Source organism: Chrysemys picta, chromosome 20 (assembly GCF_011386835.1).
Source record: "Chrysemys picta bellii isolate R12L10 chromosome 20, ASM1138683v2, whole genome shotgun sequence".
NCBI classification, from domain to species: Eukaryota; Metazoa; Chordata; order Testudines; family Emydidae; genus Chrysemys; species Chrysemys picta.
Window position 1 is genome coordinate 22,139,738 of NC_088810.1, and position 27,522 is coordinate 22,167,259.

At 52.8% G+C, this 27,522-nt stretch overlaps 3 protein-coding genes and 2 long non-coding RNA genes across 9 annotated transcripts in view; 2 read left to right on the plus strand and 3 right to left on the minus strand.

Moving 5' to 3' along the window:
* Nucleotides 1–2,521, minus strand: part of LOC135976798 (SLAM family member 6-like) — a 27,119-nt gene extending 24,598 nt beyond the window's left edge. The window contains exon 1 of one of the 2 annotated variants that reach the window (XM_065574344.1): nucleotides 1,825–2,520. In XM_065574344.1, the coding sequence (XP_065430416.1) occupies nucleotides 1,825–1,882 (58 nt within the window). In that variant the 5' untranslated portion in view covers nucleotides 1,883–2,520. Of the gene's footprint in view, nucleotides 1–1,824 lie in introns of both variants that reach the window. The other variant, XM_065574340.1, reaches the window with a different exon arrangement.
* The window catches only part of LOC101932576 (T-lymphocyte surface antigen Ly-9-like), a 22,832-nt gene extending 16,086 nt beyond the window's left edge, over nucleotides 1–6,746 (minus strand). The window contains exon 1 of the mRNA XM_065574336.1: nucleotides 6,446–6,746. Within this exon, the coding sequence (XP_065430408.1) occupies nucleotides 6,446–6,746 (301 nt within the window). The remainder of the gene's footprint in view (nucleotides 1–6,445) is intronic.
* On the plus strand, nucleotides 5,606–12,222 carry LOC135976799 (uncharacterized). Of its 2 annotated transcripts, none has more exons than XR_010594088.1 (3): nucleotides 5,606–6,111; nucleotides 6,662–8,866; nucleotides 12,059–12,222. It is a non-coding gene; the product is annotated as an uncharacterized LOC135976799 (long non-coding RNA). The 2 variants fall into 2 exon arrangements; XR_010594089.1 differs by having other exon boundaries at nucleotides 5,606–6,057.
* LOC101933296 (natural killer cell receptor 2B4-like) overlaps nucleotides 12,222–27,522 on the minus strand; it is an 18,615-nt gene continuing 3,314 nt past the window's right edge. Inside the window, exons 1-4 of one of the 3 annotated variants that reach the window (XM_005311243.5) lie at nucleotides 21,420–22,299; nucleotides 18,029–18,349; nucleotides 17,642–17,938; nucleotides 12,222–12,879 (exon numbers count right to left, since the gene is read on the minus strand). In XM_005311243.5, the coding sequence (XP_005311300.2) occupies nucleotides 12,752–12,879; nucleotides 17,642–17,938; nucleotides 18,029–18,349; nucleotides 21,420–21,477 (804 nt within the window). In that variant the 5' untranslated portion in view covers nucleotides 21,478–22,299 and the 3' untranslated portion in view covers nucleotides 12,222–12,751. Of the gene's footprint in view, nucleotides 12,880–17,641; nucleotides 17,939–18,028; nucleotides 18,350–21,419; nucleotides 22,300–25,152; nucleotides 26,170–26,774; nucleotides 27,072–27,161; nucleotides 27,483–27,522 lie in introns of those variants that run through there. The other 2 variants (XM_065574339.1, XM_005311252.5) reach the window with 2 other exon arrangements.
* On the plus strand, nucleotides 23,693–27,359 carry LOC135976800 (uncharacterized). Its single transcript, XR_010594090.1, has 2 exons — nucleotides 23,693–23,920; nucleotides 25,649–27,359. It is a non-coding gene; the product is annotated as an uncharacterized LOC135976800 (long non-coding RNA).

A 27,522-nucleotide genomic window follows, 5' to 3' on the forward strand; every position in this document is an offset into this window, starting at 1 on the left:
CCAAGGGCGCCAATTAGGTAGGGCGGGGGGGGAGGGCTGCCACCCCCCCCCCGAGTTTCATACAGGGGGTGTGCTCCCGGGCGGAGCTCTTCAGTGGATTGTGAGTTCTACAGAGGTGTTTCTCTCAGCTTGTCTCCTGGGGCAGGGAGTCAGTGCTTTGTTCACAAACACAGGCAGGGTGACTAGGAGAAGGAACGGCTGGTAATTAAATGAAGGATCTGGAAGTGGTTAGATGAACCTGTAACACAGGAATCCCTGTGTGGGTGAGGGGTTGAGGAGAGAACGCAGGGACTTCAGAGGAAATACAGCCAAGCCCTGTGAGCTCAGGCTACATTCAGAACAGAGGAAGGTGTGAGGGGCATAAGTGAAAAGAAGGGCCCGAACCCCAGGGCAGGGCTAGCAGTGGCACAGAGAAGTTCCCACACTACCTGTGGTACTGATGTGGCCCCATCACCGCAGTATCTGAGCGCCTCACATCACAGCCCCTGGGTGAGGCAGAGCTGTGCTCTTATCCCCATTGTACAGATGGGCACTGAGGCACACACAGTCAGACTTTCACAGGTATTTAGGCACCGAGTGGGATTTTCAAAAGCGCCTAGAAGGTTCAGTGCTTTGTAAACCCCACTAGATGCCTAGCTGCATCCTTGGGTGCCTAAAAACCTTTGAAACTCTGTCCCTAAGGCACTGACTTGAGGTCGGACAGGAAGTCCGTGGGGGGAAGGGTGTTGTGTTTAAGACACTACTGAAAAGGAACTAGCCTTTCAACAGAAGTGGAAGCAGTGTTCCCAACTCTCATGAGTTTGTCGTGAGTCTCATGATAAATATTGTTTTCCTTAAACCCCCGGCACCTGGAGTCAAGTGATGTGTGATGATTTCAGCCTTCATTCTTAAGGAACAATGACGTTTCTAACTCTTGTAGCTGCGAAGAAAGCTTAAAGGCTCAAAAAGCAGAATGTAAAGAACCCCCCACCAAATCTATTATTTTTTTTATATAAGCTCATTATTTTAAAGCCAATCTCAGGATTTTTGGTGAGTCTGATTCTTGATTTTTGAACATTTGGGGTCGGCAATACTCTGCAAGTGACTTGAAAGTGTCACTTTCACTCCTGTTTAAAGTCAGTTTCGAGCCTATTTTTTGTGGTGGGGTAACACCCCTAGAGCCCCAGGCAGGTGCAGTATAAACTCACGGGGTCTTCCCCAATAGGATGCTTCCAAAAGCTAAAGGACCTATTCTGAGCTTGATCAACTAAAAAAACACATAGAAAGTCATCTAGGTTTTTCTACAATTGTTTCAAGAGTTGTATTCAAGAGTTAGTAACAAACTAGGCATATCTGTTAACATTTTAAACCTAACCCGTGTCTCTTAAGCGACTTGCCACAAGAGGTCAGAATATGTTAGTATATTAGAGCAGAGTGGGTCTAATATTTATTAAATTTTCTTTCTTTATATAGGAATTAGAAACTATTATCTGACAGGAGCACTGTATCTCTCTTATCTGCAGAAAAAAACCCAAGAGTTTTCAGGTGCCCAGTAGCCTCTGGAATCATAGAATATCCAGCTTGGAGGGGACCTTAGGGAGGTCATCTAGTCCAACCCCCTGCTCAAAGCAGGACCAATCCCCAGACAGATTTTTACCCCAGTTCCCTAAATGGCCCCCTCAAGGATTGAACTCACAACCCTGGGTTTAGCAGGCCAATGCTCAAGCCACTGAGCTATCCCTCCCCCCACAGTTAAAGTGCCGCCCCCCCCCGCCTCCGAAATTTGAAATGGCACCACTGTCTCTGATACCATTTCCTGCCCTGGAATTCAGACAGATCACTCACCGCCGGGCTGTAAAACCAGCAGGAGGAAGAGAAGGGAAGGCCGTCGAGCCCCCTCCATCCTGACAGCGAGGGGCAGGCAGAGCGGGCGGCCGTCAGTCCGTATAACGGGTGTCCTGACCCAACAGACCCAGAGCCGCAGCGGGTTGGCCGGCAGGGTTTGTTGAGTGGCCGATCCCTGATGGTGCCGAGGGGCTGCAGAGAAATGACCCGCCCCACAGCTCTGCAACTTCCCCCGCGAGACGCTCTTTCCTTTTGTGGTAAGTCGCGCAATGAGCTCAAAGCAGCCCAGGGCGCTGGGTTGGGGACGGCTCCTCTAATTGCTCAGGGCGGCGGGTGGGTCTGAACCAGACACGGCTCCTGAGATATTGGATGGTTCTGTCTATTGCACCGGAGAGCCTGTCACGCCAGGAATTCTCAGTTACCCCGGGGCCCCTTGACACGGCTCTGACAAAGGAAAAGGCCTTTGATGGGGCACCCAGTACATTGACACCCACTGTCAGGGCGCTTTGCACAGCCAGGGTTGTGTGACGGGGGCTTGGCATGAATGAGAATCTGGCCCTGCGTCCCGGGCAGCTGTGATCCCCTCTGAACGGAGGGTCTGTAGGTTCTCTGCTAGACAGAGGCCTACACAAAAGAATTGAAGGCACCTCCCCATGGCTGGCAGCTCAGTGCTGGGACAGGGACACAAATCCGGATCGGGTGTGAGCAGCAGGTGCTGAGCAGTGTGGGGAAGATGGTGACTGAGCCTGGGCCCCGAGGAAACCCCGCAGTGGGTGTGATGCCAGTAGCAGGGTTACCCTGGCGATACAAAGATCATGACCCTGTGGAGTGCAGAGGTGGAGACTTTATTTACATGATGGAAAGTTATCCTGTGGAACTCATTGCCACTGGATATTATCGCTCTGTCACGCTTTTGCAGGATTAAAACCCAACACACCCTCGACCTGTCTGAATCACAAGGACATTGACGGTTCTGCTGGGGAGGAGAGATAGAATGTGGAAGGGACATTAACTCTTTGGCACCAGGGTATAAACCAACTTCTCTCTGTGCGTGGGGTGAGGAAAATTCCTCATATGGGCAGGTTATTCCAGTATTGCCCACTAGGGGGAGTGTTTTGCCTTCCTCTGAATTATCCGAGGCAGGGCAGGGCTGGAGCAGGGATGCTGGTTTAGACTGGCCGGGATTCTGATCCCATGTGGTAATTCCTAAGGGCTTGTCTCCACAAGGGCTTGGTTTAGAAACGGAGACAGTTAAAGAGGTTCAGGGGCTGCACCCAGAGAAGCCCCTTTCCACTGAGACAAGGGCATCCCCAGAAAGGGAGGCAGCGCTTTCATTGTACCAGTAGAAAATCCCCCACTGACCTGTAGAGTGATTCTGGTGCAGCAGCTGGGTCTAGACCAGGCCGGAGTCCCCTGTTTTTATGGCCAGTCCTGGGTTCACAAGGCAGCTGAGTTTCTTCCTGGCCAAACTCCTTGGTCCTGGCTCTCCATCGCCCTGCCCCGCACAGTCATCGGCCCCAGAGCACAGTGGGGGGAAAGTGCCTCCGTGACAGGGTGTTCTGCCCCTTTAACGGCCAGAGGCCGGGGCCGGCTTGCCTTGGGCATTAACCAGGTGCAGCTGGAAGTGAGCTCCTGTCCCCAGAGAGCCGGGTGCCATGGAGGAGGGGAGAGCCTCGTGGGGAGCAGGCACGGCAGGGCGTCCCTGGGAAAGGTCTGGGAAGCCTGGAAAGAACCAGGCGTTGGAGCAGCCGTGGGGACTGAGCAGTGAGCTCTGGGTCGGGGGATTTGCGTGAGCTGTGGGCTGGGCGCCTAGGGGCTGTTTACACTCTGGGACAATAAATCAGCCCCAGGTAGGGGAACGATTAGACACTGGGGTCTTTTCAGAAGGTCGATGGGAGGAAACCGAGGCAGGCGCACCTGTTGTGCTGCCGGCGGCTGCCAGAGGGCGCCTCTGAGCAGGGCCGATTCTCCACCACATCTCCCGCCACACAGAGGGACCCAATACTTCCCCTCCTCCCACTCAGTGACATTCACCCTTCGGAAGCTGCAAGCGAGCGTCCCCCCGGAGCACCCTCGGGCTGGCGGGCTGGGGAACGCGCAGGCGGGATTGGCAGCCGCAGTGGGAGCTCCTCTGCTCTCAGGCCCGTCTCCGCTCCCTGCCGGGGAGGACGTGCACCGCGATGATCCCGGCGCTCAGGGCTCCCAGCACCAGCAGCAGGACGATCCCCTTGACGCGGCAGTAGGACAGTGAGGAGGCCGGAGCGGCTGTGGGAGCTAAACAAACAAAGGTGATGGTGTCAGTTCATGCAGGGGGAACTGGCATTGTCCCAAGCGCACAGCAGGGAAAGGGGTCGGGGTGCCTGGGAACCTGCCCCCCGCTCCATACAGGGCAGGACGAGACGCGGTGCAAACAGGGCTGAGTCTGGGCCGTGTCCCGCTGACCTCGGCTCCGGTCAGGGCCGGCTCTAGGCACCGGCGTTCGAAGCAGGTGCTTGGGGCAGCACTTTTCAAGGGGTGGCACCCCGGCCCTTTGGGGTGGCACATCGACGGCGGTACTCCGGGTTTTTTTTTTTTTTTGCTTTGGCAGCAAAACAACTGGAGCCGTCCCTGGCTCCGGTGTCCCCTCTGGGAAATGGGAGTCAGAGGCCACATCCGGCCCCCAGGCACAGGAGCCCCCCCTGTCCCCAGAGCGGGGCCCAGAGGGCTCTGATGCGCCCAAAACAGCCCGTTGGGCCCCCCACTCTGAGCCCCTCGCTCCGCCGGCTCCTCCCTGCGCCCCCCACCCGTGAGCAGCTCATCACACCTGCGCAGGGTGGGGCTGTGACCCGTCCCCGGGGGCGGGGCAGCCTGCACTGATGCTCCTGTCCCTCCCCCACTACCTCCCAGGTAGGAGTCTTCTCAGAGCCGGGGGAGGGGATGGGGGGGTGATGTGGCTCCTTAAGTGAGCCAGTGTTTGAGATCAGGTGTGTTTAATAACTAAACTTCTCGGGGTCCCCCCACATCATCCCCCTGCCCCCGAATATCTGCCTGCACACGGCTCTCCTTGGGCCCAGGCTGTTGCCCATTGACCCTGCGACGCTGCTCTGATGACACAGACAAATCCAGAGCAAACCGCTCCCTGCCTGGCAGGTTTACAGGCTAAAATCTGCAGCCAGGTGGCTTCTGGGGCAGCGGGGGCCAGGTTCCATTTGGGATGAAAGGCCTGGGACTGGTGCAAAGGCAGCGACCCGATGCCAGCTCCCCCCTGTGAGCACTGGGCAGCGCGATCCTGCAGAGGAAGTTACCTGCACAAAGGTTCTTTGCGGAGGCCGTTGTGGAGCTGTTACTGGCGGGGTTCTGGGCTGTGCAGGTGACGGCCAGGTGAGCATCAGGGGGGCTCAGAGAGATGTGCAGAATGGACACATTGGGTACAACAGCGCCCCCTGCTGTGTGAGTCCAGCTGTAGGTCACATTGTCCCCTCCATCCCTGGCAGTGCAGCTCAGGTTGTAGTTACAGGTTTCACTCACACAGGTCACTGAGTCACAGAGGACAGTTGGCTCCAGTACTGGCTCTAAGAGGGGTGCAGAGAAACGTGGAACAGGATGAAATCACAGCAGCATCTTATTAGCTGCTGCCTGGAACTGCTGGGGGAAGAAGAACGCAGAGAGCTCTCTGAATCTTCGCAGCATGGTTGGAGCAGGGGCAGTGGGGAAGTGTGATGCTGTCACTACTAGGAAGTGGGGGGCAGATGGAAGGAAAGGATCATTTAGGGGATTGAGGGTTGCAGGGGGGCCCAGTCTCTAGGCTTGTTGGGGGTCTCAGCTGATCAAAAGTTTCCAGTGATATTTTTTTCTGTTGGAAAATGTGGGTTTGTTGCAATTGACATTTTCCAGGGGGAATCGTCCATTTCAGTGGAATTTTTTAATTTTCCACAGCAACATTTGGAAACAAACTGTTTCATTTTGAACTGACATTTCTGCTCAATGCACCGTTTTATTGGCACGGTCGGTGGAAACATCTAAGTGACCAATCAAAGCTCTGAAACAAAACTTTTGCTTTGATTGAAAATGTTGAAAATTTTCCTTTCTGAATCGAACATTTTCAAACTGTTTTGTTCCGTGAACATTTTTGCTCTTTCCACTTTTCCTCTTGATGCAGGAGGAAAACCGCTGTTGAAATACCAGCATGTCCTGCGTGGTGGGAATTCTGTCTGACCAGCTCTGTTGGGGTGAAGATCACTCTGGAGTTGTGGGGTGAGGAGATCAGAGTGGGGCCTGGAGAAGATGGGCGAACAATGAAACGCTGGGGTGGGTGAAGGAAACGTACATGCCAAGAGGAGATTGGGTTTCTGATGGACCAGGGCTGTGTGTGTTCGGGGAAGGGGCTGGAGCAATGGGGTAGGAGCCGGGATGGGGGAAGGTATCTGCAGAGGACAAGTGGGAAATGGCTGTAGAGGAGGAGCAGAAAGGCAGGGCTGGGGTGTGGGGGAGAGGAAGGAACAGGAGCAGGGAGGGGAGGAGAAGCAGCCGCACTGAGAGGTCTGCACAGACGCTGGGACCCTGCAGCCCTTGATCTCCCAGAGGAGGTTCCTGAGCAGGGCGGGTTCCAGCTTCCCCCGGGGTTCACCGGCCCCACACTTACTGTACACGCGCAGTGTGAAGCGCTTGGTAACAGAGCCTTTATCCGTGTTTATGGCCGCTCTGTATTGTCCCGTGTCCTCCATCCGCAGGCGGGTGAGCTGTAGGGAGTAGCTCTCGTCAAGGATTCCCAGGCGTCCGCGGTAATTTGTTTTGTCTATCAGAAGGACATTGGGTGGTTTCCCTGGTGTTACAGTTACTAGACTGTTTGTGTTTACAGTCCAGGCAGCGATCTCGAATTGCTCTGCTGCTGGGATCTCCAGAGGGAAAGTGACCGACCCTCCCAGAATCCCGCTCAGCTCCATCGCGTCTGCCTCTGCTTTGCTGTACCCTGGCACATGAGAGAGAACAGAACCCTTCAGGACCAGATCGACCACACGCCCCGTCGCGGGGACACCAGGCCAGTCCCCCTCCCCAGCCCTTGTGACATCTTCTCTCAAAAACCAGGGGGTTGCTGTTCCGGGGCTGGGGGGGGGGGAGGACACACAGTTCCATTTCCTATGGAGCTGGGCCCAAACCCTCCCATATCATGGTGTCCAGCGCCCCATGGCCAGGCCCCACTCCTGGGGCTGTGATTGGGCTATTGCCGAGTGAGGGGCCAGTGGTCAGATTGGGATCCAGGGGTGGCTTTTGAATGCATCAACTATTGGGGGATAGAGACCCGGTAGCAGTAGGAGGCTCTGACCCTTTGAGGTGGAGCTGCCACTAGAAGGGGACAAAGGCCCGCCCTGGATTGGAGTGGGTTACAGCTGTTACAGGGGGTTTTCCGCATAGCCTCATGGGAGGCTGATTTCATTACAGCCCATTGAATGGCTGATGCTTTCTATCAAATGTCCGCACACACCCATCTCTTTCTCCGGGTCCTGAGGGGGTCATGCTGCCCACACCATCACAAAAATAGTCTTGCCCCTGTCTCCATGTTGCAAATTTTCTGCCAGATGCTCTAGCAGCTAGGTCCTGCTGGTGCCAGGGGAACCTCAAACGGGCGAGTAAAGCATCTAGCACCCCAGGGTCCTGTTCCAAACTATTCATGCCCCTTAGGGTGCCTCTCCCCTGGGACTGGCGTCATCCTGCCCTTTCTAGCTGCTGCTCAGGCTGGAAATGACCCAAGTGGCATTTCTGTTGGTGTTTCAGCCCCCCCAGCTGTGGTTACAGCTGGACTGACTGAGAAGGGCAGAAACAGAAGGAAATGGAGAGGCAAAGTGAAAAGGACGAAGGGCTGAGATCTGGGGTTCTGCACCTTGTAGGGCCATTTCCCCCAGAGCAAAGCGAGGGTGAAATGGCGACATTGTGATCTGCAGCACTGCTAGCCCCAAAAATCAGGAGTCAGACCCCTTCTCCCCCCGAAAAAATCATGAGGTTCTTATACAAGATTAAATCATGATTTTTTTTTTTTTACTCCACCTTCTGATTGCTCTCCCCCTACACGCTGGGCAATGGAGAATCAGCCCTTTATGGGGCTCCATTCCCCAGTGGGCTTGGAAGATCTCAGCCGTTGCTTGTCTTGACCAAAGGGTTCCACCTGTCCCGTGGCTGTCCCATGGTTCATGCTGTGTGGGGCCCAGCTGGCGTGCACGTGCAGGGACGGGCCGTTCCGCTCAGTGGGCAGATCAGAGTCTCAGAAAATTGTTGTCCCCGGCAGTCGCTGTGCCGAGGGTGGGGAGCGTGGAGGGGGCGGGGGGAGAAGCAATAATCCATGTGGAACCTGAGCAGGCACTTGGACAGCAGAAATAACGCTACCCCTCTGCACCACCCCACCACCCACAGGGATAGAGGCATCACCCACTGCAACACGGCCACTTCGCTGGAGTCCCCCTTCCGCCCCTCCCAGGGCTTAGCCCCATGTCCTCAACCTCACTTCATCTCCTCCTGCCTCCCCCTTCCTAAGTCCTCCTGTCTCCCTGCCCCAGAGCCCCCCCATTTCTCTGTGTTTCTCCCTTCGTTATCCAGAATCACCCCCATCCCTTTCTGTCCTAGTGTCGTCTACACTCCCCCAACTCCCGCAACTCTTCGGGGCTTATCCAGACCCTTCCACCGGCCACTCTGGCCTCTTCAGGGTCGTGTAGCTCCCCACTGGTCTTTCCCCCAGCTGCTGGCGAGGATGATGAGGGTCCAGGCTCAGGGTTTGCAGGTGACGCTGTTTCCTGCCCTGGAATTCAGACAGATTACTCACCTACGGGCTGTAAAACCAGCAGAAGGAAGAGAAGGGAAGGCCGTCGAGCCCCCTCCATCCTGACAGCGAGGGGCAGGCAGAGCGGGCGGCCGTCAGTCCGTATAACGGGTGTCCTGACTGAACAGAGCCGGAGTGGGTTGGCCGGCAGGGTCTGGCTGAGTGGCCGATCCCTGATGGTGCCGAGGAGCTGCAGAGAAATGACCCACCCCACAGCTCTGCAACTTCCCCCGCGAGACGCTCTTTCCTTTTGTGGTAAGTCGCGCTGTGAGCTCAAAGCAGCCGAGTTCCCTAAACCCCGCAGGGTGCGTCACTCTGAGCGCCGGGCTACACCCAGCCGGGCTCTGGGCGAGGGATCACGTTGCCTTCGGTCAGTGCAAGCCCAGAGTGCCGGGTTGGGGAAGGCTCCTCTCATGGGCCTTGCTCAGGGCAGAGAGGGGCGGCGGGTGGGTCTGAAACGGACATGGCTCCTGCAATATTGGATGGTTCTGTCTATTGCACCAGAGAGCCTGTCACGCTAGGAGTTGAGGGCCGGGGTCTCAGGACACTAGGGCCCCTGTTATCTCCAGTGTGCAAGGGCCTGAGATCGGGTCCCCAGGGCACTCCCATTCATGGCAAGGCCCCTTCCCGCTGGCAGTGAGGGGTCAGGGGGCTCAGTGCCAATGAGACTCTGGCCTGAGTCACTGGGAGTCCAGTGCCGGGCCGTTCCCCAGCCAGAGGCCTGGTCACAGGGATCCAGTGACGCTCAGCATGGCAGCAGCGCGGGGCGTGATGCCAGGGCAGCTGCTCAGGCCAGGAGGGAAATCCAGGGGGGTTCCAGCAGGAGGCGCTGAGCAGGGGGGATGAGGCTGACCGAGCCTGGGCCCATGTGGGCAGCCCTGGCTTCCCCTTGCAGGTCTCCCGCTCGCTGACAGCAAGTGTGAAAAATCGGGACGGGGGTGGGGGGTAATAGGAACCTGTATAAGAAAAAGATCCAAAAATTGGGACTGTCCCTATAAAATCGGGACATCTGGTCACCCTACTGACCAGTCCCAGCCCTGCTCCGCTGATGCGATCGGCACAAGCTCCAGGTCTGAAGCTGTAGGGGCCATTAGCAGCTGGTGCCAACCTAGCAACTCAGCCCAGCTCAGAGCAGCCCCCGGGCTGGCAGGGCGCAGCGGGCCGACGTCCACCCCAGAGCTGCTAGGGCTGGAAACCAGAAGCCTCCATGCAAATAACCTAATTTCATGATTTGTATATTTGTTGAATATGCCACACCTGATTTGCATAACCCCCCCCCACTGCCAAAGATCCCTTCCCCGTGCCTCCTTTCTCTGTGGTGCCCTCCTTGGTATCCCCACATCCTCCCATCCCTGTTTTCTTCCCGTGTCCTGTCACTCTCTGGCTGGCTCCACCCCCACCGTCACTCCCTAGATCCTCCCCTTTCCGTTCAGGTTTTCCCAAGTCCTGGATCTGTTGCAAAAATGTGTCTCCCCAGCCTCCCCCGCCCCCCGGTCAGTGAGGAGATCTAAGCTCTGCGTCCACCTCTGCTCCGGTACCAGCTGCTGCTGCATCTCTGGGCCGTCAGCGCTTAGCGAGCATGAAGCCCTTAACCCCGCGCGGAGAGGAAGGCAGGGAGGTCAGGCTGGGTGGGTTGTGGTTACTTAGGACCCTTGATCCCTCGCAGCGCATTCGGCTCCAGACGAGCGGGTGATTCACAACTGTGCATAGACATGAGGCAGACGCTTGAATCCATATCTTTAGGGCCTGATCCAAAGCCCCTGCAGTCACTGGGGAGGGGGTGTCTTAGAAGATAAGAATGGCCAGACTGGGTCACACCAAAGGTCCATCTAGCCCAGTGTCCTGTCCTCTGACACTGGCCAGTGCCAGGTGCCCCAGAGGGAATGAACAGACAGGTTATCATCAAGTGATCCATCCCCTGTCACCCAATTCCAGCTTCTGGCAAACAGAGGTAAGGATACCATTCCTGCCCATCCTGGCTAATAGCCATTGATGGACCTATCTTCCATGACTCTATCTAGCTCCCTTTTGAACCTTTTGGCCTTCACAACACCCTCTGGCAAGGAGTTCCAGAGATTGACAGTGTGTTGCGTGAAAAAATACTTTCTTGTGTTTGTCTTAAACCTACTACCTATTAATTTCATTTGGTGGCCCCTTGTTCTTGTATTATGAGAAGGAGTAAATAACACTTCCTGATTTACTTTCTCTATACCACTCATGATTTTATAGACCTCTATTATATCCCCCATTAGTCGTCTCTTTTCCAAGCTGAAAAGTCCCAGTCTTATTAATCTTTCCTCATACAGAAGCCGTTCTATACGCCTAATCATTTTTGTTGCCCTTTTCTGAATCTTTTCCAATTCCAATTTATCTTTTTTGAGATGGGGGCGACCACATCTGCAGGCAGTATTCAAGGTGTGGGCGTACCATGGATTTATATAGAGGCAACATGATATTTTCTGTCTTATTCTCTATCCCTTTCTTGATAATTCCCAACAGTCTGTTTGCTTTTTTGACTGCTGCTGCCCATTGAGTGGATGATTTCAGAGAACTACCCACAATGACTCCAAGATCTCTTCCTTGAGTGGTAACAGCTAATTTAGACCCCATCATTTTATATGTAGAGTTGGGATGATGTTTTCCAATGTGCATTACTTTGCATTTATCAACATTGAATTTCATCTGCCATTCTGTTGCCCAGTCACCCAGTTTTGTGAGCTCCTTTTGTAGCGCTTTGCAGTCTGCCTGGGACTTTTGAGTAGTTTTGTATCATCTTTGCCACCTCACTGTTTACCCCTTTTTCCGGTTCGTTTATGAATATGTTAAATAGTCTTCCATGTAGGTCGGTGAGCTTTGGGTCAGGCCCTTATTGAATGTCGATGTTAAAGGACTGGCCGGCTGGTGTGCGTTACACCACTGAAAACTGAGTTAGGAAGTGTATTGACCGGTCTAAATGCCAGGTGAATGGCTCTTGCAGGGTGACTGGCCCTTTAAATGGAGAGGGGTCCATCCAGCCCCACCTGTGACCCACTTAGCTCGCCTCCCCAGGTGGAGAAATTGAGAAAAGTCCCGTGTCAGGCAGGTCATGTGGCTAAACCAGACCTGGGGGTGTGGGGTGTTGACAAGAGAGAAGCCCACAGAGACCCCAGCTAGGGGGAGCATCAAAGGAGCCCAGGACAGGCTGACGAGGACACAGATCCCCAGGCATGGGGACATGGGCCCAGCATGAGATGGGGGCAGAAGAAGACTTGTGTGTTTGTTTTGGACTGGGGTCCCCTGGAAGGGCTGGACTTTTCCTTTAATGGCTTTGCTGGAGGAGCAAACTCCCGTTCCAACCCAGCCGGGCTGGATGAGAAGAAACACAGGCAGCGGCTAGCCCAGAGCCAGACCGGGTAGGCGGCATCGCTGCAGTGGGGTATCCCCTCAGTTTTCCCTTTTGATTTGCAGTTCACCGTTGTACAACCAACACACCTGGAATGACTGAACACAGCAGCCTTGTATCCAACCCTGCGCACACGCATTTTAACCCAAGAGCGGCGGTGGTTTCTGCACACTCGGAAGGACTGGACTTTTATCAGTCAATGTCGATTTCGCCAGACACACAAAAACGGACGGAAAAATATTTCCATTGATAATGACTGAAATTTACAGCTAGGCCAGGTAAGAAAAATGCTGCTTCAGAAGATATTAGAATGTGATTGAAGGCTATTTACGGTGTCAGCCTGGCATGTCAAAATACACAATGACAAAGCTGTGTGTGCAGCTCCTCTGTCTTGTGTGTGGTTGGACTGTGATACCCTGGAAGGGGGCTGAGCTTCCGCACTGACCCAGCCAGAGAGCTGAGCCAGCTGAACCGTCCCAGCAGGTGGGGAAACTGAGACTGGGGAAACTGAGGCAGGGCACCGGCAGCCCGTGCCCAGCCAGGAGGTGGTGGCAGCCCATTCGCAGTCAGGTTTAGGGGGCTCTGAATGCTGAGCCCCAGCATGGCAGGGCAAAGGAGCAGGGAAGGGTCCAAACCCAGGCCCATCGACAGCTGTGCTGCTGCGGCTCCCGTTTGCAGTAGGGGAGTGAAAAGACCCCGTTGCAGATGCAGACGTCGCCCCACGCAGCCAGGAAAGCTCCTTGCACTGGCCCTTCGGCTCAATCCAGCCTCTCCTTGTCCCGGGTGAGGACGTGCACCATGACGATGGCTGTGACCAGGGCTCCCAGCAACACCAGCAGGAGAATCCCCTTCACCTGGCAATAGCTCGCTGGGCTGCTCGCGAAACCTGAAGGAAGAAACGTGACAGGGTTAATTCATGCGGGGAGCGATTGGTGACGCTCTGAGGTTGCTGCAGCCATAGAGTGCAACAGGGGAAGGGGCCGGGACACCTGGGAACCCGCGCCCCAGGTTGCAGAGGAAAGTGGAAAAAAAACCAGGGTCTCTGCCAATGTGACTTGGGGGCAAATTCCTTCATGACCCCAGCGTCCCACCATTGGATCTCGTTGTGCTCTCTTCAGCTAGATTAAAGAGCCCTCTGCAATCAGAAATCACTGATATTGTAGGCTAAGATCCAGTCACCTGTCAACCTTCTTTGAAACTAAATAGATTGAGCTTCTAAAGTCTCTCTTTATAAAGTGCATTTCCCAGACTCAAATTCTTGTTGTAGCTCTTTCCTGAACCCTTTCCAGCTGGACAGTTGTGACGGTCTGTACCTCGTGGGAACACCCTATACCCTCATGTTCATCCTTATATGATTATGTGGTATCTAATGCAAAGTTTGTCATGTTGAGTGTGTCTTCAGAAGGCTCATGATGTACTGAGCATTGTTGTTACGGTAATGTTATAGGTTGTAATTTCATGTATATAGTTATGAGGCTGAAAATGCGTCCTCATGGCTTAAAGCAAGCCCAGGCAAAAACTCCCCAAGAGGAGAGGGGCAGTTCACACCTCATCAGGACATGTATAGGACAAACCCAGCCCAGCCTCACAGGAACAAAGGACACTGGCCTAGACAACAACAAAGGATCTCTTGGACTCTCCAGTGAGTCACCCCCCTTCCTTTGGACAGTTTGGGACTACGATGAGGTAATGCTCACCTGACTCTAAAGGGGGCCGGGGCAAATCCAAGAGGGTAAAAAGAACATGATAAAAGGGAGAGACGTTTGCCATGCTCTTTCTCTCTCTTCCACCTCCATCTACAGACATCACCAGGAAGCGACTGAAGCGCTGATCAAAGGGGAGAGCCTGGCTGAAGGGCAACCAACCAGCCTGTGGTGAGAAGCATTTAAGTTTGTAAGGGCATTGAAAGTGTTAAGATCAGCTTAGAATGCGTTTTGCTTTTATTTCATTTGACCAAATCTGACTTGTGCTTTGACTTATAATCACTTAAAATCTATCTGTTTAGTTAATGAATTTGTTTGTTTATTCTCCCTGGAGCAGTGCATTTGGTTTGAAGTGTGTCAGAGACTCCCCTGGGGATAACAAGCCTGGTACATATCAATTCCTTTGTTAAATTGACAAACTCATATAACCTTGCAGTGTCCAGTGGGCATACCTGGACACTGCCAGACGGAGGTTTCTAGGGTTGTGTCTGGGACCGGAGAGATTGGCTAGTGTCATAGAATCATAGAATCATAGAATCATAGATTATAGGACTGGAAGGGACCTCGAGAGGTCATCGAGTCCAGTCCCCTGCCCGCATGGCAGGACCAAATACTGTCTAGACCATCCCTGATAGACATTTATCTAACCCCTACTCTTAAATATCTCCAGAGACGGAGATTCCACAACCTCCCTAGGCAATTTATTCCAGTGTTTAACCACCCTGACAGTTAGGAACTTTTTCCTAATGTCCAACCTAGACCTCCCTTGCTGCAGTTTAAACCCATTGTTTCTGGTTCTATCCTTAGAGGCTAAGGTGAACAAGTTCTCTCCCTCCTCCTCATGACACCCTTTTAGATACCTGTAAACTGCTATCATGTCCCCTCTCAGTCTTCTCTTCTCCAAACTAAACAAACCCAGTTCTTTCAGCCTTCCTTCATAGGTCATGTTCTCAAGACCTTTAATCATTCTTGTTGCTCTTCTTTGGACCCTTTCCAATTTCTCCACATCTTTTTTAAAATGCGGCGCCCAGAACTGGACACAATACTCCAGCTGAGGCCTAACCAGAGCAGAGTAGAGCGGAAGAATGACTTCTCGTGTCTTGCTCACAACACACCTGTTAATGCATCCCAGAATCATGTTTGCTTTTTTTGCAACAGCATCACACTGTTGACTCATATTTAGCTTGTGGTCCACTATAACCCCTAGATCCCTTTCTGCCGTACTCCTTCCTAGACAGTCTTTTCCCATTCTGTATGTGTGAAATTGATTTTTCCTTCCTAAGTGGAGCACTTTGCATTTGTCTTTGTTAAACTTCATCCTGTTTAACTCAGACCATTTCTCCAATTTGTCCAGATCATTTTGAATTATGACCCTGTCCTCCAAAGTAGTTGCAATCCCTCCCAGTTTGGTATCATCCGCAAACTTAATAAGCGTACTTTCTATGCCAATATCTAAGTCGTTGATGAAGATATTGAACAGAGCCGGTCCCAAAACAGACCCCTGCGGAACCCCACTCGTTACGCCTTTCCAGCAGGATTGGGAACCATTAATAACAACTCTCTGAGTACGGTTATCCAGCCAGTTATGCACCCACCTTATAGTAGCCCCATCTAATTTGTATTTGCCTAGTTTATCGATAAGAATATCATGCGAGACCGTATCAAATGCCTTACTAAAGTCTAGGTATACCACATCCACCGCTTCACCCTTATCCACAAGGCTCGTTATTCTATCAAAGAAAGCTATCAGATTGGTTTGACATGATTTGTTCTTCACAAATCCATGCTGGCTGTTCCCTATCACCTTACCACCTTCCAAGTGTTTGCAGATGATTTCCTTAATTACTTGCTCCATTATCTTCCCTGGCACAGAAGTTAAACTAACTGGTCTGTAGTTACCTGGGTTGTTTTTATTTCCCTTTTTATAGATGGGCACTATATTTGCCCTTTTCCAGTCTTCTGGAATCTCTCCCGTCTCCCATGACTTCCCAAAGATAATAGCTAGAGGCTCAGATACCTCCTCTATTAGCTCCTTGAGTATTCTAGGATGCATTTCATCAGGCCCGGGTGACTTGCAGGCATCTAACTTTTCTAAGTGATTTTTAACTTGTTCTTTTTTTATTTTATCCGCTAAACCTACCCCCTTCCCATTAGCATTCACTATGTTAGGCATTGCTTCAGACTTCTCGGTGAAGACCGAAACAAAGAAGTCATTAAGCATCTCTGCCATTTCCAAGTTTCCTGTTACTGTTTCTCCCTCTTCACTAAGCAGTGGGCCTACCCTGTCTTTGGTCTTCCTCTTGCTTCTAATGTATTGATAAAAAAGTCTTCTTGTTTCCTTTTATTCCTGTAGCTAGTTTGAGCTCATTTTGGGCCTTTGCCTTTCTAATCTTGCCCCTGCATTCCTGTGTTGTTTGCCTATATTCCTCCTTTGTAATCTGTCCTAGTTTCCATTTTTTATATGACTCCTTTTTATTTTTTAGATCGTGCAAGATCTCATGGTTAAGCCAAGGTGGTCTTTTGCCGCATTTTCTATCTTTCCTAACCAGCGGAATAGCTTGCTTTTGGGCCCTTAATAGTGTCCCTTTGAAAAACTGCCAACTCTCCTCAGTTGTTTTTCCCCAGTTGTGTCATTCGGTTGCACAATCCTAGGAGCAGCTGACATGCCAGAGGCTGTGCGTGAACGGCCCAGGAGTGGGGGTTCTCTCAGCAGAGCAGGGTAAGGCTGGCTCCCAGAGTCGAGGATTGGAGTGACCCAGCAGATCACCAGTCCAGATAACACCAGGGGAAGGTCACAAAAGTTTCTATATTAAAAGAATCCAAACCAAACCGGAACCCATTCTGATGGGAAATATCCAACCAGCTCCAAGGCCCAGAACAGGAAGCTGGACCCAGCCCCGCAGGTCAGGAGCTGCCTCTGTGGGGTGCGTGTGGGGCAGGCTCACTCTCCCATTCCCCCCGGCCAGAGGGTGCTGCTGCGGGGGGGCACTGGGCCGCTTGGTGGGGTGAGCATGACGTAGCTGCGAAAGAGGAAGGGAAGGACAAAGACGCTGGGTCTCTGATTTGGGGGGACCCCCTCTGAATTTGGGGTGGGGAGACTTTACTCACCATTTCCTCCAAACCCGTGATTTGTACTAAACTGACCACGACTGTGCGGTGATGTGTCGATACCCTGCCGCGAGAAAACTGCAGTCCTAGCCAGAGTTCTCTGGCCCCATCTCTGTAGTGTCCGCACCTCACTGTCTTCAATGTCTCCATCCTCCCAGCACCCCCGGGACGGTGTCACTTGTCCTGGGTCTGTACAGCGCCTAGCACTGGGGGCTCTTGATCCAGACTGGGGCTCCCAGGCCCCATGGCCATGCAAAAATAACCCCCCGTCTCCATTTTACAGCTAGGGAACTGAGGCACTGAGAGATTAAGGCCCAGACCCGCAAAGGTATTGAGGTTCCTCACATCCAGTGGGAGTTAGGAGTCTAAATACATTTGTGGATCTGGGCCTAAGGGACTTGCCCAGGAGAACATAGCGAGTAAGAGCAGGGAAGCAAACGCAGGTTTCCCAAAGCCCAGTACCCTAACCACTGAACCAGCCTTCCGCTCACGAAGGAATCGTAAGTTTCCTCGGTTGAAACAGGCTGAGAAGGTGACAGGGTGGGGGGATGCTCAGAGGATCTCACTGGAAGCAGGAGACCCCATCAGGGGCTGTGTCAGACCCTGGGGTAAATTCTAGATCTGACGAATGCAGAAATCTACAGGCTGAATCCAGAGCCTCTTCCTCCTACTTTACTCAGGAAAAAATATGAGTGACATATATTATGAAATACATAACGACTGGACACAGAACGGACTGCCACTGTAAGGCCCTCTTATGCTGCTAGAGGAGAACAAAGTGGCCCCAGTGTTAATGACAATCAGGCTCCCATCTTGCTTATACTGAGGACTATTTACCTGTGGCTGGGGAGTCGCACAATGATTTGCCGTCTACAGTGTCTGCGCCCCAGCTGGCTCGGTTACTAGCGTTACATCGGTAGAAGACGTCACTGCTGTTTGCATTAATCACTACGTGCAGCAGGGATTGGTGCCCATGGAGCTGATGGTCCCGGTCAGATGGGATCCGGGACGTGCCTCGGGACCAGCCGTAGGTGACTCTGTCAGCGCCAGGCACGGAGCAGGACAGGGTAACGTTGCACTGGCCGAGCTCCGCGTGGGCAGGGAGCACCATGAGGTTTGGCTGCCGGACTCGCTCTGAAAGGAGAGATCCTGGTGAGAGAGGCTGAGGAGAGAGGCTGCCGTCAGTGACACACACTAGGGAAAAACGTGATCTTTGCTACTCACCAAACACAGAGACACGGAACTTTGTGATGTCTTCACGGCCTCCTCCAATGTCAATTGGCAAGGTATAGAGGCCACTGTCTGACTTCTTAACGGGATCAATCTGCAGTGAGAGATTCTCAGGGTGGAAAGTGACTCTGTTGATAAAATGTGGGGATGACCCAAGGTCAGGGGGATCCCCTTTATTAAATGTTACGATCCGATACATCTCTGCTGAGTCTAGTGTGACCTCCCAGGTCATTTCTGTCCAAGGCTCCGGCAATTTCACTGGCTGTAACTGGACGGATTCCCCTGCAATTGCAGCCACTTCCATTTCTTTACAATCTGGGGATTCAAAAATATAAAAAGCAGGGGAGTGAAGGGTTAACTGTTTCCTGAGCTCATCAGTGAAACATGGGCTAAAACAAGACCATTCTTAGCCTGGTTTCAGGTGAATTTGAAGCTGCTCAGAGGCGCTGGGTAGACAGCCCTGGAGAAGGAGGGCTCTGTTTATCCACTGAACTGGTATGGAACAGGCGCTATGAGCCTCCCACAAACCTGACATGACGCGACCGTTCTTGGGTGAGAAGGGACACCTGTATTCAGATCCCATGTCGCTCTCTTGGAATTGTGCCATAGCTGGATTTAAAATAATAATCCCTAGCGCTCGTATATCCCTTTTTATCAGTAGCTCTCAAAACAATTAACAAAGAAGCTAAAACAGCCTTCTCTCGATCTTGCAGATGGGGAAACTGAGGCACAGAGTGGTGTAATGACTTGCCCACGGTGACCCAGTCAGGAATAGAACTCAAGTCTCCTGGGTGCCAGCCCAGTGCTCCTTAAAGGTTTTCTATAGGCCAGCTGCAGCTGGGTATTTAAATATTGGAATAATGGGCCTTAATTCTAATCGGCATTGGGTGAAACTGTAATTTGCACCCATTTCTAGGTCCTTTACATGGTGGGCCCTTAGTGTGACTGAGCATCAGACCCAGAAAATTCCAAGTTAAGATTTCCAGAGGGAACGTACTTTTCTTCCAGACCAAAGCGTTTTTAATGATTATATTTGTTATTTACTTTATTATGCAGGATGGGCCAAATCTTGCTCCCATTTACACGCTGGCATAAATCTGGAGTAACCCTTCAAAGGAACCATTTCATGTTTCCATTGGTGTAAATGGGAGCAGAATGGGAGCCAATATTTGCAGTGTGGATTCGACATTGTTCTTGGGGACATTATCAATGAATGTCTTGACTTTGGGTCTTGGAACCTCAGTTTCATTAATAACGAGTGTTTTCCAATCCCCATGGAAGCACGGCAGGATTCGTTAAGCATAGATTGTTTTCCCTCAGCACTATGTAAACCATCATTTCATTTTTCTCAGTTCCATGTCTTCCAACTCTCATTTAATCTTAACTAATCTGAAACTATTCTTATTAATATTCAGTTTGTGATTTTTTTCTTTCAATATTCTTTTTTAATTAGGAGAATATTTTTTCAATGGGGACAAGAAATATAATTATTTTAGATATTTAACCAAAATGACAAACCACTTCTAGCATGAAGCTTGGCCTTAAAGGAATATTTTTTGGAATTTTTTACATGGAATACTAAGCAAAACTATTGAGTGCATTGGTGGCTCTGTGAACTTTTTATTTTTTTCATTTTCATTCTTTTTCTCCCACAAATTGCAAAATTTGACTTCTCTCTGAAAATAAAACACTTTCCAAAATTATTTTAAAAAATCATTTATCAAGGTCTAGAAATCATTTAAATTCATTCATTTCAATGGATTCCATGGCACATTCACACAAAAAAATCATCATGGGAGAAAAAAAATGGAATGACAATTTTTTCAAATTTGCTGATACTTCTGCAAACTTTTTTTATTAGCTCTAACTGCAATTTAATAAACTTCTGGAATTATTATTTATAAGGCAGCAGTGCCTTGGATTTTTGAACACACCAAAGCTTACGGGAGAGAGACCTGGTAGCAGCAGGGGATTCTTACGCTTTTATGTGGAGCCGCCTCTAGATGGGGACAAAGACCCGCACTGTGCCAGAGCAGGTTACAAGCTTTTAAAGGTGCTTTTTGGATAGAGTCAAGGGCGACTGACGATCATATTGCAGCCCCTTGAATGGCTGATTGTGTCTGACTGTCTCCAAGCTCACCTCTCTCTCTCTGTCTCTCTCTCTCTCTCTGTCTCTGCCTCAGGGTCCTGGGGAGCGGTGGGTCTTGCTGCCAACACTATAGCAGGGGAATGGCTGCAGTCAGTGTCTCCACGTAGCAAATGATCTGCCAGGCATTTTAGCAGCCGGGTCCCTGCTGTGATGGGAACCTCAAAGGGCTGAGAAACGCGACTGGCATCTCAGGGTCCTGCCCCAACCTCTCCGTAGCCCTTAGGTCGGCAGGAGAGGGGAGCTTGGGCCCTTCCTAGGGCTGGTAGCTGCTGGCAGTCGCTGGAACAGTATTTCTGAGTTTTTCAACATCCCCACCTGTGGTAACACCTGGGGCCAGGGCGCGCACAGGCAGAAGTGAAAATAAACAGAGGCTGAGAAGATCCTGGGCCTGATTCTCCATCGCTCTGCACCTTGCAGGGCCGTTTCCTGCAGTGCAAAGTGAGTGTGAAATGCCGCTATTGTGAACTGGGGACATTTCACCCCCAGGGCAATGGAGGCTCAGCCCTTTCTGGGGCTCCGTTCCCCAGCGGGCTTGGAACATCTCAGCCATCGCTGGTATCGACTCAGAGAATCAGGCCGGGTCATCTCAGCCCCAGTGAGTCGCATCAGCCTTTCAGCTTCCAACCCCTCCTCCCTCCCCTCCTGAGCTGGGCTCTCTCTCTCTGTCCCTCTCCAGTGGCCTGGGTAATCTGAGGGCCCTGCTGCGGCTCTGGGTGCAGGTCACGCTCCCAGTGTGGCTGGGCCCCGGCAGTCCCAGTGCAGGGGGTGGGGAGCCGGGAGCGGGAAGCACTAATCCGTGCAGACCCCCCTGAGCAGCCACCAGGGCTCAGTGCATCCCCTGCTGCAACACGGCCACCTCGCAGGGGTCCTCCTCTGTCCTCCCTGCAACGCTGTTCTCCTGACCCCTCCTTTTCCCTCCCCCAAGTCCTCCTGTCTCCCTGCCCCAGAGCCCCCCATCGCTCTGTGCTTTCGTTATCCCAGCCCCTTCCCCATCTCTTTCCCTCCCAGTGTCACCTCTCTGCCCCTTACTGCAGGGGGATGCATGTCCCAAACCCAGAGACTCTTCAGGGCCTGCCTACCCCTCTCCTGGCTACCTGGGGCTCTTCAGGGTCTGGGCAGCTTCCCACTGGTCTATCCCCCAGCTGCTGGAGAGGATGATGGGGACCCAAGCACAGGGTTTGCAGGGGACGCTGTCACTGGTGGTTTCCTGTCCTGGAATTCAGACAGATCACTCACCGCCGGGCTGTAAAACCAGCAGGAGGAAGAGAAGGGAAGGCCGTCGAGCCCCGTCCATCCTGACAGCGAGGGGCAGGCAGAACGGGCGGCCGTCAGTCCGTATAACGGGTGTCCTGACCGAACAGACCCAGAGCCGGAGCGGACTGTCCGGCAGGGTCTGGCTGAATGGCCGATCCCTGATGGTGCCGAGGGGCTGCAGAGAAATGACCCACCCCACAGCTCTGCAACTTCCCCCAAGAGACGCTCTTTCCTTTTGTGGTAAGTCGCGCAGTGAGCTCAAAGCAGCCGAGTTCCCTAAACCCCGCAGGGTGCGTCACTCTGAGCGCCGGGCTACACCCAGCCGGGCTCTGGGCGAGGGATCATGTTGCCTTCGGTCAGTGCAAGCCCAGAGTGCCGGGTTGGGGAAGGCTCCTCCCATGGGCTTGCTCAGGGCTGAGAGGGGCAGCGGGTGGGTCTGAAACGGACACGGCTCCTGCAATATTGGATGGTTCTGTCTATTTCACTGGAGAGCCTGTCACGCTAGGAGTTGAGGGCCGGGGTCTCAGGACACTAAGGCCCCTGTTATCTCCAGTGTGCAAGGGCCTGAGATCGGGTCCCCAGGGCACTCCCATTCATGGCAAGGCCCCTTCCCACTGGCAGCGAGGGGTCAGGGGGCTCAGTGCCAATGAGACGCTGGCCTGAGTCACTGGGAGCCGAGTGCCGGGCCGTTCCCCAGCCAGAGGCCTGGTCACAGGGATCCAGTGACGCTCAGCATGGCCGCAGCGCGGGGCGTGATGCCAGGGCAGCTGCTCAGGCCGGGAGGGAAATCCAGGGGGGTTCCAGCAGGAGGCGCTGAGCAGGGGGGGATGAGGCTGACCGAGTCTGGGCCCATGTGGGCAGCCCCTGGCTTCCCCTTGCAGGTCTCCTGTTCGCTGACCAGTCCCAGCCCCGCTCCGCTGATGCGATCGGCACAAGCTGCAACGGCTGCAGGTCTGAAGCTGCAGGGGCCATTAGCAGCTGGTGCCAACCTAGCAACTCAGCCCAGCTCAGAGCAGCCCCCGGGCTGGCAGGGCGCAGCAGGCCGACGTCCACCCCAGAGCTGCTAGGGCTGGAAACCAGGAGTCTCCATGCAAATAACCTAATTTCATGATCTGTATATTTGTTGACTATGCCACACCTGATTTGCATAACTCCCCCCACTGCCAAAGATCCCTTCCCTGTCCCTCCTCTCTCTGTGGTGCCCTCCTTGGTATCCCCACATCCTCCCATCCCTGTTTTCTCCCCGTGACCTGTCACTCTCTGGCTGGCTCCACCCCCACCGTCACTCCCTAGCTCCTCCCCTTTCAGTTCAGGTTTTCCCAAGTCCTGTAAATATGTCTCTCCCCAGCGTGCCACCCCCCGCCCCCCGGCCTGGTCAGTGAGGAGATCTAAGCTCTGCATCCATCTCTGATCCGGTACCAGCTGCTGCTGCATCTCTGGGCCGTCAGCGCTTAGCGAGCATGAAGCCCTTAACCACGCGCGGAGAGGAAGGCAGGGAGGTCAGGCTGGGTGGGTTGTGGTTAGTTAGGACCCTTGAATCCTCGCAGCGCATTCGGCGCCAGATGAGCGGGTGATTCACAACTGTGCATAGACACGAGTCAGATACCTGAATCCACATCCTTAGGGCCTGATCCAAAGCCCCTGCAGTCGCTGGGGAGGGGGTGTCTTCCATGGAGGTCGGTGAGCTTTGGGTCAGGCCCTCATTGAATGTCGATGTAAAAGGACTGGCCGGCTGGTGTGCGTTACGACACTGAAAACTGAGTTACTAGGTGAATGGCTTTTTCGGGGTGACTGGCCCTTTAAGTGGAGAGGGGTCCATCCAGCCCCACCTGTGACCCACTTAGCTCACCTCCCCAGGTGGAGAAATTGAGCAAAGTCCCATGTCAGGCAGGTCATGTGGCTAAACCAGATCTTGGAGGGTGTGTGTGTGTGTGTGTGTGTGTGTGTGTGTGTGTGTGTGTGTGTGTGTGTGTGTGTGTGTGTGTGTGTGTGTGTGTGTGTTTTGCTGCTCCATAGAGAAGGGGAAGCATCAAAGGTGCCCAGGACGGGCTGACGAGGACACAGACCCCCAGGCAGGAGGGGATGGGCCCAGCGTGAGATGGGGGCAGAAGAAGACTCGTGTGTTTGCTTTGGACTGGGGTCCCCTGGAAGGGCTGGACTTTTCCTTTAATGGCTTTGCTGGAGAAGCAAACTCCCGTTCCAACCCAGCCAGGCTGGAAGAGAAGAAACACAGGCAGCGGCTAGCCCGGAGCCAGACCAGGTAGGCGGCATCGCTGCAGTGGGGTATCCAGCCCAGAAACTTGGATTCCCCTCAATGTTCCCTTTTGATTTGCAGTTCACTGTTAAACAACAAACGCACCTGGAATGACTGAACCCACCAGCCTTGTAGCCAACCCTGCGCACACGCATTTTACCCCAGTGCTCTCGTCCCATCCAAGAGCGGCGGTGGTTTCTGCACACTCGGAAGGACTGGAGTTTTATCGGTAAATGTCTATTTCATTTTTATTAATGGCTATTAGCCAGGATGAGTAAGGAATGGTGTCCCTAGCCTCTGTCTGTCAGAGGGTGGAGATGGATGGCAGGAGAGAGATCACTCGATCATTACCTGTTAGGTTCACTCCCTCTGGGGCACCTGGCATTGGCCACTGTTGGTAGCCAGGACACTGGGCTAGATGGACCTTTGGTCTGACCCAGCATAGCCAGTCTTATGTTCTTATGTTCCAATGATAATTATTCAAATTTACAGCTAGGCCAGGTAAGAAAAATGCTGCTTCAGAAAATATTAGAATTGGATTGAAGGCTATTTACGTTGTCAGCCTGGCATGTCAAAATGACAATGACAAAGCTGTGTATTCTGTCTTCTGGTAGCCCCGTCGGTCCTGGGATATTAGAGAGACAAGGTGGGTGAGGGAACGTCTTTTACTGGAGCAGAGAGACCGGCTCTGGAGCGACACAAGAGCTTTTTGAAAGCTTGTCTCTCTTGCCAACAGAAGTTGGTCCAATAACAGATGTTTCCTCCCCCTTCTTCTCTCATGATAAAGTTTTAATGTTTTGCATCTCAAGGTCTGTCATTAAATAATTACTTCCTGACCCCCATCCCCCGATGTCCTGGAACTGTGAATATATAAATTGATAAACACTGAAAAATGCTTAAAACCCATAATCCAAACACCACAGGAAGCTTGAGGGGTCACTAGGCTGCTGTCAGCCCAGTCAGCTCTGCCCGCTGCACCTGTAGCAGGGCCAGGATGGAAGGGAAGGAGCAGGAACCCAACAGCCCTCACGGGGACAGGGGAGCTGGGCTAGGGATTGGAACTGGGAGGCCTGACTGGGCCTCCCTGGGGGGACAGAAGGCCCTGACAGGGGACTGCTTGGAAGTACCTGGGATGATTCCTAACGCAAGGCCCCGGAAGGGCAGGAGAGCGACTGTGAGCTGAGTCCAGGGGGTGGGCAGACGGGTAACGGAAAAGGGGCAGAGAACTCAGCCGAGCTGGAACAAAGGCTCCTATATCTTGTGTGTGGTTGGACTCTGATTGCCTGGAAGTGGACTGAGCGTCTGTGTTGGGATATATATATATCAATATACGTTGTGATTCATCTGTCCATGTAATATGTTATAGGACATTGAGTATGAATGCCGCGTGCTTGACATGATTGTGTGCGTTGCAAGCTAGCAATCGAAGCAAGGACTTAAGGTCAAGGACCATTAGAACTCTTTGTGCAAAAACAATTTTATGTTCTGAGAAAAATACGGAAAATCCTCAGAAGAGAAAATAACCCCAGCTGGACTGATGTAAAATTGTCTACGAGTTGGAGGAAATGGCATGCCTCGGATCATGGCGGCCCACCCAGGATTGTCTCTCTGGAATTGTGTGGGTAGAAGCCTAGTAAACAAAGGCAAAGAACCGATGATGCGACGGAATGGACTATAAATGGACTCCTATGATTTCTGCAAATCGGAGTCATTTATTGATCCGGAGTCCCATGTGGATATAGATGTGGTTTACTCCGGCTCCCTGCATCTTATGATCTTATCCTGACGGAAGGAACCTCGACTGGCCATCGGGATCATTCTGACTTTTAGACTCGGGTATAGTATGTTTAGGGTGTGAATGTGCAGTGAGTAAGGTTTGTTTTGTAATCAATGAAGAGTATTTAGAGTATTATATACCAACACTGTGTCCGGTATCTGCTTGCTCCCCATCCCACAGGGAGACCTCGATTGTGGGTCTAACACCTCTACTGACTCAGCCAGAGAGCTGAGCCAGGTGAACCGTCCCAGCAGGTGGGGAAACTGAGACTGGGGAAACTGAGGCAGGGCACCGGCAGCCCGTGCCCAGCCAGGAGGTGGTGGCAGCCCATTCGCAGTCAGGTTTAGGGGGCTCTGGATGCTGAGTTTCACTAGTCCCGACCTCCCCATCTGAGTCCCAGCACGGCAGGGCAAAGGAGCAGGGATGGGTCCAAACCCAGGCCCATCGACAGCTGTGCTGCTGCGGTTCCCGTTCGCACTAGGGGAGTGAAAAGACCCCGTTGCAGATGCAGACGTCGCCCCACGCAGCCAGGAAAGCTCCTTTCACTGGCCCTTCGGCTCAATCCAGCCTCTCTTTGCCCTGGGTGAGGACCTGCACCATGACGATGGCTGTGACCAGGGCACCCAGCAGGAGAATCCCCTTCACGTGGCAATGGGTCGCTGTGCTGCTTGGCCCCGCTGGGACATCAGTGCTCGGGAAAACTGAAGGAAGAAACGTGACAGGGTTAGTTCATGCGGGAAGCGATCGGTGACACTCTGCGGTTGCTGCACCCACAGAGTGCAATAGGGGAAGGGGCTGGGGCGCCTGGGAACCCGCGCACCCAAGGCTGCAGAGGTCTCTGCCAATCTAACACAGGGGCAAATTCCTTCCTGACCCCAGCTCCCCGCCATTGGATCTCGTTGTGCTCTCTCCGGCTAGATTAAAGAGCCCTCTGCGATCCGAAATCACTGAGACTTGTAGGCTAAGATCCAGTCACCTGCCAACCTTCTCTTAAACTAAATAGACTGAGCTTCTAAAGTCTCTCCTTGTAAAGTGCATTTCTCAGACCTCAAATTCTTGTAGCTCTTTCCTGAACCCTTTCCAGGTGGAGAGTTTCTATATTACAAGAACCCAAACCTAACCAGAGCCCATTGTGATGGGAAACATTCAACCAGCTCCAGTTGTAACGGGTCAGGGCATTTGTGACCCAGAAAAGGACCTGCCTGGTCAGCCAGCAGCATCACAGCGCTTTCAATTTTCCACTGTGGGAAGTTTCAACTTCGGGAGCAACGTTCATTGGGTGAGTCGTATACTGAGGACTATTTACCTGTGGCTGGGAAGTCGCACAATGATTTGACATCTACAGTGTCTGCGCCCCAGCTGACTCGGTTACTAGCGTTACATCGGTAGAAGACGTCACTGCTGTTTGCATTAATCACTATGTGCAGCAGGGATTGGTGCCCATGGAGCTGATGGTCCCGGTCAGACGGGATCTGGGACGTGCCTCGGGACCAGCCGTAGGTGACTCTGTCAGCGCCAGGCACGGAGCAGGACAGGGTGACGTTGCACTGGCTGAGCTCCGCGTGGGCAGAGAGCACCGTGACGTTTGGCTGCCGGACTCGGTCTGAAAGGAGAGACCCTGGTGAGAGAGGCTGAGGAAGGCGGCTGCCGTCAGTGACACACACTAGGGAAAAACGTGATCTTTGCTACTCACCAAACACAGAGACACGGAACTTTGTGCGGTCTTCACGGCCTCCTCCAATGTCAATTAGCAAGGAATAGAGGCCTCTGTCTGACTTCTTAACGGGATCAAACTGCAGTGAGAGACTCTCAGGGTGGAAAGTGACTCTGTTGATAAAATGTGGGGATGACCCAAGGTCAGGGGGATCCACTTTATTAAATGTTACAATCCGATACGTCTCTGCTGAGTCTAGTGTAACCTCCCAGGTCAATTCTGTCCAAGTCTCTGGCAATTTCACTGGCAGTAACTGGACGGATTCCCCTGCAATTGCAGCCACTTCCATTTCTTTGCAACCTGGGGGTTCAAAAATACAAGGAGCAGGTGAGTGAAGGGT